The sequence below is a fragment of the Bemisia tabaci genome, unplaced genomic scaffold (genome assembly GCF_918797505.1).
Source record: "Bemisia tabaci unplaced genomic scaffold, PGI_BMITA_v3".
Lineage (NCBI taxonomy): Eukaryota > Metazoa > Arthropoda > Insecta > Hemiptera > Aleyrodidae > Bemisia > Bemisia tabaci.
The window spans coordinates 27054-37868 of NW_027311793.1; the positions used below are offsets into that span (position 1 = coordinate 27054).

At 36.0% G+C, this 10815-nt stretch overlaps 1 protein-coding gene across 1 annotated transcript; it reads right to left on the bottom strand.

Annotated features, from left to right (window-relative positions):
- Nucleotides 1-2080: 2080 nt before the first annotated feature.
- LOC140225930 (meiosis regulator and mRNA stability factor 1-like) lies at nt 2081-10547 on the bottom strand. The gene is made up of 7 exons (XM_072305972.1): nt 10395-10547; nt 8181-8302; nt 6085-6461; nt 5081-5224; nt 3976-4136; nt 3065-3188; nt 2081-2269 (listed from the first exon to the last, which is right to left on the bottom strand). The coding sequence occupies exons 2-7, from the start codon at nt 8200-8202 to the stop codon at nt 2096-2098; spliced, it is 1002 nt and encodes a 333-aa protein (XP_072162073.1). The 5' UTR covers nt 8203-8302; nt 10395-10547; the 3' UTR covers nt 2081-2095.
- Between the last annotated feature and the right edge of the window lie 268 nt (nt 10548-10815).

Genomic DNA, 10815 nt, shown 5'->3' on the forward strand with positions numbered 1-10815 from the left:
ACTCACACTGTGAGTAAACGACTCACACAGTGACTGAGGGAAAAGAGAGTGTCAACAACGTCCAAGTAGGTAAAGTCTATGTTAGCCGAATTGGTAATGGAAAAATTTAAAAATTCTGAGAATGTTATTACTGAATGTTGATAAAATAGAATGAGTCTTCAAACCAAGTCTTTGGTATTATCATTCTGTTGGCTTGAGTCAGCTTTCATGATCTCTAGCCATTTAAATGAGTCCCAACTTTTTCTCATTCTGGATTCAGATGATTCTTACTTAGGGTTGCATCATAACATTCTGAAATTCTTAGCCTTTCCTCTTACTTTGCTGAGAAATCTCTGATCAATTTCAATCATTTTTCTGGTTTTGCCTGGACAATTGCTAAATACAAATAATATTCCTTAAAGTTTCCTCGGCTTTGCTAAAAATAATCTCTGCCTAAGCACAGATATTTACTGCTTGCAAATTCATCAAGCTTGAATATGCCTAATAACGAATGATTTTTTGCAGCACGGTATCTCAATTTGCAACTACTTAACTCATTTATTCACTAGTTATAAGAAATTGCTGGAGGATAGAGAAGTCTTCGGTATGGAAATATGATGCGCAGCATGCTGTTGCCGCTTTACAAAGTATCAAAAATTGAATACGTTTTCTAAAGTTTTGTCACTTTTAAATCATACTAGTTTTTAATAGAATAATTCAATTTTTGAGAACTGTCTGATCCTATGACCGGAAAGAAAATTCTGAGACAAAAAAAAAAGGAGGAGAGTATACCGGAGGGTCAAACATTCTTTGAAGGTTGTCTATAATAGAGACAATTCAAAATTGAGAACCAGCTCCAATTCAGAGGTGGGGCATCTATTTGGAGTCAGCAAATATAGTGCATATCCGCTCCATTAGGAAGAACGAAGTATCAAATTGCGAAAAAGTGAAAACCGTAGCAGCCATTTTATTGTAGAAGACCCATGATCTTTGACACTCTAGCACGGAGAAAAAGTGCAGTAGGATCTCTGTGATAAAATAACGTAGCCGACGCTGCAATTGTTTTATCAAAGCTACAAATATGGATGATAGATGTAGTTGGGGAATTATGCAAATGGTGCAAGATAATTCTATCCCCCTTCTCATTTTGACGCATGAGAATGAGGTCTCGCCAATGACAAGATTTTCTTAGTAATTGACCCTAGCTGAAAACGAGGGATGGCTGCAAGATACAATTCCCTGACTTTTCCGGGTTACAATAAAATGATCACTGACTGGAGATTCCAACGTTGGATTGAATCTATTAGAATGGGCCTGTTGAAAACTTTTGCCAGAGCAAAAATAAGAGTTGTTTCCTATAGTAATGCCTCAAAAATCACAATGGGCACATCGGCAAATTCTGAAATGCTCTCATATCTTCACAATCTGCGTAAGAAATTTGCGTTTTTTGGAGTTTCCTGCTTCAAAAACAATACTACGGCACAGGTGAACATTTAGTTGGAGTCGCTCCATCGTCGGCAATATTCATCATGGCCGACGCTTCCGCAGTTCCCGCGTAAGTCGAGGAGAGTTCAGGGTCAATCAAGGCAGGCGAGGAAAATATGAACGTAAATACGCCGATTGTTATCTGGTCTAACCCTGTTCAGGTGTTATCTTGTCCGACCACACGTGTTTTGGCGAATTGGCGTCGGCCATGATGAATATTGCTGACGCTCGAACGACTCCTCTAACAGAATATTCACCTGTGTTGAAGTATCCTTTTTGAAGCAGGAAGCTCAAAAACCGCTAATTTCTCACGCAGATTGTGAAGCTCTGAGTGCATTTGCATTTTGCACATTGGGAATTTTCTCTACTCATGAAACTAGAGAGCGACGGTATTTTTATTTTTCTTGGACTAATATAACTGAGCTTCCCGATAGCTAAACCATACGCTAAGCAGGAGGGAAAATTTTATTGGTTAAAGCTGGTTTTCTTCCTTAAAAATGATGAACTTGTACAATTTGAACAATATCTGATGTGGCTTACTTCACTTTTTTCTGTAACCTGCAATCGCTGAAAAATGTCAGTTTCCCAATTATACCGATCCACCTTTAAACAAAACGAAAGATTAAGGTACTTACCGAAGGGCGAATTCCATAGAGGGAAAGCGAATTTTGGTGGTGTGATCAATGACTAGGCCAACGCGACCCCCGCAATTCTCTGATAACCTCTTTAATCTATTTCTGATTCTAGCAGCATCTTGACCCAACGGTAAGTTTGAAACCAAAACTTCAACTGGCTGATTGCCATTCTAAGGAAAAACATAATGAATTTGAAAATCAGTATACATAAGGGAAAAATATCAAGAATTTAGAACAGAAAAAAGAATTACTGATCATAGATTTTAGAAAAATTGAACGTTACGTGGGTTTCAAGTTCAATTTCTTACTCTGGAGTTTAACATTTTTTTACCTCACAGTATTCAATTTCCATACAATAACAATTACAATATTCATTGGAATATTCATTATAACTTGTAAACTTCTGGTAAGAAAAGAAAATAAATGGTTTTTAGTCTTCGTGCTTCTTAACCTTTGAAAAATTGCAGAATTTTCATTTGCTGGTTTTAATAAGAAATGATACTTTCAATTATAAATGAGCAAGTTTTAACACTGAGAAAATGCAAGCTAATAAAATTATCATTTCACCATGAACAGGAGGGTCATTTTTGTTACATAAACTGGCAATTTGGACACCACAGCTGTAAGTTCTAGAGGACAGGAACTCGTGGAGCTCAGATTATAGAAATGCTTTCAAAAATGCAGTGACACTGAAGATTTTTATGGGGGAAAACATATCTTTGAAAATGATGGTTTCGCAGCTGCGGTTGTAAATTTAATTTCCAGGAAATTTTTTCTGTCAACAGAGAGAATCTCTATCTGCCTCTCACCCTCAACCCTGTTGATTCAAGCCGTTTCTTAGAAAATTAGCATTTATCATTACTTAGGAACTCTGAAGCTACATACATCATAAAACATTATGTTATATGATTTTAGTACCTCCAAATTAACGAGAAAAGAAGTATTAGTATGCGTAAAAGACGTACCTTAAGGGCTCCCCGCAATGGCAGAGTCTCTGTCAAAGCTTTAAAACTATGATTTTCTGTAGCACACAACATTAAATTCTCTGAACAAACTTCATTATGTAACAATATAACATGAATTTTTTTCCTGGAAAAAAAAAATAATTTACATGAGTATCCTGAGTTGGGACTGAGGGTCTCACACCATCTATTGCATGCTAGACTAGTGAAAGCACTGATAGGTATTGAACAAGTTAAGATAGGAGGGAGAAAAAAATTTAAAAACCTCAAGCAAGATTACAATGAGAAATAGAAAAAACACAGATTTATTTACAAATTGACAACTCAGGGGGTACACAAAAGTGCTCTGTTTTCTAGGCCACTGTAACCTGTTTTGTTTTTATATGAATATGTTCCATTGGAACTATTTAAATGTATGACAATAAACGTTTCCCAGAATTTGGTTCATCTGTCGAGATGCAGCAAAATTTTTAAAATTGAGTTTTCAACAATAAATACTTCTTACGATCTTAAAAGCTGAATAGCAAGCATTTGAGATTATTCTGAAGTCAACATAGGAGCAAACTTGCATTTTAACCTAACAATCATGAGCCACAAAAGAACAAAAAAACTTCACATAATTGTTTCTGAGAACTAATTTTTTGGAACTACAAACTTCAAGCCACCATAATTCCTCTATGATGTAACGTTTAAGGCATTTCTTGCACTTAAATATCGGTAGAACACTCCATTAGGCAGAGCACTACCAATCCTTCAATTTCAACTTTTTCAGCAATGTGGTCATTTGCCTTCCTTACATCATACTTCTTACTAATACTTGCCCAACTTATGTCATATTATTACTGGGATTAATACAGACTCACATGCATTTTTAAATCACATGAATATATTATGTGGCTTGTTAACCAACTCACCTATGTCTTAAATCACATAAATCTGCGGCAAAATTGATATCGCCTGAGATAAGAATGATGGCAGCAGGAGACCCATGAATATCTGCAAATCGTCTGATTGACTGCCGCAATTTCTCGTCAGCTGCATTTTTACTTGTTGAACTAACATGAATTAAATTTACCTGAAAAAAAAAGAAAAAGATGATCCAATACAAAAAATGAGACACAATTTCTATTGAAGTTTCATTGATCATCAGATTGATACCACATTATTTATCATTATGTTACTGCAGTAAGAAAAAGATAAAGAGCATCTTAGACAATTTTACTCTGAGAGTTTCATGATTGACTTGTTCGATTTAGTTTACCTAGGGTTTAAAATTAGTGGGAATATCTGAGGGTGGTACACTTTTTTGTGAGCAAAAACTCTTTTTACACCAAGTAAAAAACAGTAAAGAGGTTTTACGGCAAAAGAATGAAAGTTTTGAAATAGACATCAGTATAATAGTATGTTCAATAGAGAAAATATAGGGAAAGAGGAAGAGAATTGACCTGCAGGGCACGAGAAATGAAGAACATTGCAAAAACCACTAAGACTCCCTTGAAAGCTAGGGTCATTTGGGTTTTTTATTCCTTTCCTACAGATAGCTTCTTTTGACACAATGCAATTTTCACTTCATAAAACGTCACTTGAGTTGAGTCTCTGTATGTGGAAGCTTCAGAGAAAATTTTCTACCTCCAGCTTGTTAGGTTAAGCCTTCTTTCAGCTAAGTCCCCTATTTGTGACAGCGCCTGAGCATTGAAGTTGGCCCAAGCTAGCATACAGATTCCAATACTCGAGTAAAATTTATCCTTTTAATAGATAGTTCCTTTCTAATATCATCATCTGCACTTACTTAGCTTCTGTATCAATACATCCTAATATTAGTTTCCGAGAGACAATATGCATTGATGCACCTGTCCTGTTATCAGGATTGAGATCAAACAATTTCATTAGTCTCGTCAACCCTAGGACTGCATTATTTTGCCAACTGTGTTTTAAGTGTGTTAAGAAAAAATCAGAGCAAGAAGAGGACAGGACAGAAAACATCAACAAAGAAAGGGGCTTCAATTAGTAGTGACTTACCTGTGCATCATTGAGTTCTTGGATGACTTGAGCATTTTCTTTCTTGACATCACAAACAACTAAAAACTCAGCTTCTCTGTAGCCACTGAAAAATTTATCACGAATAGCTTGAGCAACTGCAACCGCTGAACGACCTCTAGGAACCTGAAATTTACCAAGAAGCATGAAAGTGATTTACATACATCTAAAACATATAATTAGTGTATTTGATGAGACTCATGACTAAATATTTTATGTGAATCAGGAGGCTGAGGATCTATTTATGACTCAATTGTTCAGTCCTATGTATTGCCACAGACATTTAGAATTGGAATTTCTAGACTTTTCCAGCTTTCCAGCAGTTTCCTGATGACTTAGGATGGAGCCTCATAAGATCCGAAATGCTTTACAGGAAACAATTTAAGTGCAAGGAAGTGCACTGAAAAATTAAAATTTTTTATTTTTCCGGAATTTTCTTGTATTGAGACCGTGCATGATGATGGATAATGATAGAGTAATTTCAGGATTTACTGATCCAACCAGGCAACGATCTAAAACTATGTGATGTGATGTGCAAAAGCTCATCATTTCTGTGAAAGCAATTTTACTATGAGTTTTGGGTCATTTTGCTCTTATGTCTTCACTTTTCCCAGTTTCCCAGACCCAATTTTGCCTCCGACTATTTCAAATTTTCCCTGACTATGACCGATCTGAAGCTTATAACACACCATCATGGTGTTATACCTTCATGCTTCAACCGATACCACAAATTTTTTGATCATTCAGATTCAAACAAATGTTTGACTACAGCAGAATACATGAAGGAGCTAACTAGTCCCAATAGGTACTTATGCTTTTATTTCAATCCAGAAAATTTTGAAATCTCATTAATAAAAGAGAGAGTGGAGGCTGGAGAATTTCTATTCCTACTGTCTATCTGCGAATCCGTAAGCTGTCTTCAAATATTCCACTGGCAAAAAATTGAACTACTGGAATTGATTATTATTTTTATGTAAATTACCTACCTGGCAGTTTTCAATATCCCAAAACACTCCAATAGGCGGCAGGGTTTTGGGAATGGAATACTGAACTGGACTACCATCAGACTGATACCCTCTTATAGGAATGGGCGATGACCTTTTCACAACCTCTGTGTTGGAGTCCGACTGGCTTGTGTCCGAGTTGGTCTCAAAATCTGAGACAGTCTGGTAGCATAGGGCCGATGCAGATGGCAGTCGGCTCGCACTTGAGGATGCTGGGATTCGCAGCCGTGGAGGGGGCGGAAATTTGAAATTTGTTGAGGAAGGAGACTGGGTTCTTTCACGATTATCACAGGTCAGTTTAATGTAAGTCCCCGTTTCTAGCTCGCTGCAGCTGTGGTAGTCGACAGAATTCGACACACCTGTGAGAAAAAAAAAAAGTCAAAGGGTTACGAGATTTTAGAGGATAAAAAGTGCTTAATCTGAATATTAGAGAGACTCTAACAGGGGTGCTGAAAGTGCTGGAATACGCCCCGAAGTTTTTTTTTGTGAAAGCAATCAAAGTCCCCTCCCTCCCCCGTTCATTTCCTGAATTTTCTTTTCAGTTCTCTAAAAGAAGGAAGCAGAGCTGCTTTTCAGGAAAGAGACTAACTGGAAAGTTGCTTATGCTACTTCTTTGAGAAAGTGGTATCTTTCTCATGCACTAACACACTACGGTTCATTTCTACTTTTCATCTGTGGCTATAGAAAAAATAAATATTTCTCCTGTCTTCAGAACTAAAATATTGGTTATTTGAATTAATATGATTCTTTGGCGCCAAATTGATGCAAAGTGGGAAAGTAAGACATAAAGATATTTAATTTTTAAGTAGAAGAAATTTGAAGGGGTGAAATTCTTAATGGTCATAAAAAATGACATACCTACATTTTTATTTTGTGCGTACCTATGTTTATTGTTTTGCGATTCTTGAGTAGTGAAACATATTTTAAAATTGATTACAGACTTGAAAGTTGAAATTCCAAAAAGGGTCTTAAAACAGTTAGTGAGAATAGAATTACAGGTAAATTGGACCAGAATTCGAAAAGCAGCACTCACATTTACATGAAAATTCAAGAATGAGAGAGAAAGTAAAATCTCCTGCAATTAGTGAATGTCAACAATTTGAAAGAAAAGTATTTAATCTACAGAGAATAAAGAGTTATTGAACGTTCACAAAACGGAGAGTTTGAAGCTCTAACGGCCACAATCCTTTCAAAATTAAAATTTGTAGAACTTGGCATCAGTATCAGACTTAAAAATAGTTTGCCAGGTTATTGATGCGACTTTAAAAATTTAGAAAAACTCATTAACACAAAATTTGATTTTTGTTCAGAATTTCACTTGATATGAGTTTCTGTTTTACAAATTCATGCATTTTCATGGTATTTTTAGCAGTGTAGCAAAAACTAGATTCTTAAATCACGTGAAAAGTGAGACACTCAGAGTGAGAAATTTCTAGAATCATTACAGCTTTAGTTTCTCTGAACAAACTGTTCCTTGGTAACTAAAGAAAGCTGCATAACATTGAAAAACATATGTTTCTTTCATACTTTATCTGCCATTGACATTTCTGAAGGTTACCAAGAGAGTGTCATGGCAATTTATTTGTGAAACAAACTCTCTACAAAACAGGTATGCATGAGCAGCAAAAATGAAAAAAAAAAAAAGATACTTTTAAGATCCTGGTGAATGCACAGCAAAAACTTAAAATTAAACATGACTCAATTTAAAAAAAGTGAATAAAAGAGGCCATATTTTTAATACATTTAAAACCTTTAAACTCAATCAACAACAATTCAAAACTAGTATCCGATTTTAAAGAGTGTGAACTGCAAAATTTGGCTTAGGGGAAACATTTTTTGAGAAGAAATACTTGAAAATGTATTTAAAAAAGAATTGATTTAACCCTACCCCTTTAGTTGATAGAACCCTACCCTGTAAAACTTAAATTCTAGTATTTTCAAATATTTTAACAAGTGTACTCAATGCTTCATTACACTTTTATTCATACAGGGGGGGTTAGTAGGTGTTTAATGCGTCACTTGAGTCTTTCAAGACAAAAATAGAGAACTTTAAAAACAAATAAATAAAGAGACCATACCTTTTGCACGATTACGTTTCATTTTCAACGTATATCGACTAGCTTGCACTCGCAATGTGTCTTGTCATGATTTCTGCTATAACTACAAGATAAAAACTTGTACTTATCATTTAAATTCAAAACTGAAAAGAAAAAAGGAAACATACAGCATGAGGAAACTGAGAATTACATAAATTTGATTTGATAAAATAATTTCAGTAAAGTCCAGGGAGTAAGTAAGGGGGGAGGGGAATTCGAACAAAGGGGTGGTCAAATTTTACTTCAAGACTAGACCACACAAGATGCGTATGAATTTGGTAAACCATCAGTTGCCTTCAGGCTGCAAAATATTACAAGAATGAGATTACAAGGAACTTGTGAAAAAATTCCAGTTAAAATACAGAGCCTTCCACCTTTAATTACGCATCCTTTGCTTAGGGATGTTGCACATTAACAAAAGCCATAAATTTTCATGTACGTATACGTGTACAATCAGAAGCGCACTAGGGGCATCAGTAAGTTTGAGAAATTTTCGCTCTAATTTTTCTGACAGATTAATAACAACCCCAGTTAAGCGAGGCACACAACGATTGAAAAAATAAGATTAAATTGTTCTTCATGCAATGCCAGAACTTTTCGCCCCACCAACCTCCCGGCTCACATGAAACAGTACAGCTGATTTTAAATAATGGGTATCACTGCCAATTATTTTCAGACTCGGGACTATGTGGCAAATTCTTTGAAGTAAACCATCCCTGCACTCAATACCATCAATATTCACTCACAAGGCTATGCTGTTAAAACAGCCTGCCTGGCAGAACTGCTAGAGCTCTGATTCTACATATTCCTGTTCTGTATGTTACTTACCAAATTACCTACACAGCCCATTGAACAGATATACATGACAACAGTAGCACTTTCAAGCACACCAAATTTACTTTAGAATCCTCTCACAATTTCTACCTTGAATTGAAAAAACTTTACAGGCTGAAACAGCCCAAAACTTGGCAGGCACATACAGGGTGAGGAATACCTTGAATATCAACTTATCTGTCACCTACTCTTGACTGAATTTTCAGTGAAGGGGTCAATCAAGGTCTGCCAAGAAAAACTCTAAAATAAAATGACTATTCTAGAGATTAGCACCAAGCTTTCAAAGGACTTAGTGAGTTACTTAGCAAAAGTGTGGACTTGAGTGATCTGTGATCTTCAATATAGATGCTTCGGTGATTCTCATGAAACAATTCAAATTGGTAAAAGAGAATTTTATACTCCATGCGAGGGGATGATGGTTCTGTACATGCATACTGTTAGCAAATATACGGGAGGTTATTGAAAGTGTCAATAATAGATCCATTATCAATTCAAGGGTGGATCAAACCTACTTACGTTTTCTGGTAAAATTTAGAAAAGGCAGAAAATAATCAAGGTAGACGTATATCTTCAGATCTTAAAGCAAAAGATACTGGAGAAAGTAATAGCAGAGGAGTGGAATATGCAGAGGAGCAAATTACAGGAAAATTGTTTCACATTTGAGAGCAGGATCTAATCTTTAGGTTGTCATGACTTGCTGGTAGGCAGGAAACCTCTCGTTTTCAAGGCGAAATTCAATTCAGAATACAATGCAGAGAGCAAGTTAAAAAGCAAAGAGACCCAGAGAGCATTAACTATACTAAATGGTTTGGTAAGGCTTGTAAATTAGAGGGAAAATTGGATGGAAGAGACACGATCAAAGCAGGAAGGTAGCAACAAAAAAGAGAAAACATACTTCAACTATACCATCAAATATAAGGTTCTCATGCTGGAAAATTTCGTTACTGCAGCTTCTAAGAGCGTTTTCACGTCTACAATATGGACATTCTATCTTCAAGAAAATAGGGGAAAAGTGTGCGGTGCGATGAATGGCAAATTCTACCAATGGAAAATTACTAACGCATCATTGGTAACACATTGGTGACTGGAGGGTACCTGATGGCATTGGGATGATCTACCACAATCTTAGATGGTGCATTGACTGGAATTTATCATTGAGTGTACTTTATGTTGCTTTTATTTCCTGCAAAAACAAAGTCTAGCAATATTTGGGAGATTGCTTCAAGGATGAAGAATGGCTTTGTTGATGAAAGCATAACCTATAAATCAGACAGTTGAGGTGAAAGTAATGTGACATCGAGTCCAAAGAGAGCATTGGTATTGTTATAATAGAAGAGAACATGAAAACAAAATGCTAATTACCTGCTGCGCTATGATAACATCACTGATTTCATGGAGAAACGAGAAAACTAAAAAATAACTGGAAAGTCGAGTCAAAAGTTCAGTCAGCCTTGAGCCTAGGCTAGACGGAAGCAAATGCAACCAACTTGACAAATGGTGAAACCCTCAACTTCCGGATATCATCTTCACATTTTGGCTTGGATAATAATCAAATTTTTATTCTTATTTTTATTTCCTCTGAAGAGAGAGAGAGAGGCTGCTGATTCGCAACTTTAATGCAGGATATTCTAGCATTTTTAGCCGTCTAGCGTTCTCTAAAACTTCAATTAATTTACTTACTTCGGGGCGGGAAATTTTTAGAATTTGAACGGAAGTTATCGACTGTTCGTTCACCTCCAACAACGTTGACCGTTGACGTTGAGCGCTGAAAAAAAACTTCTCC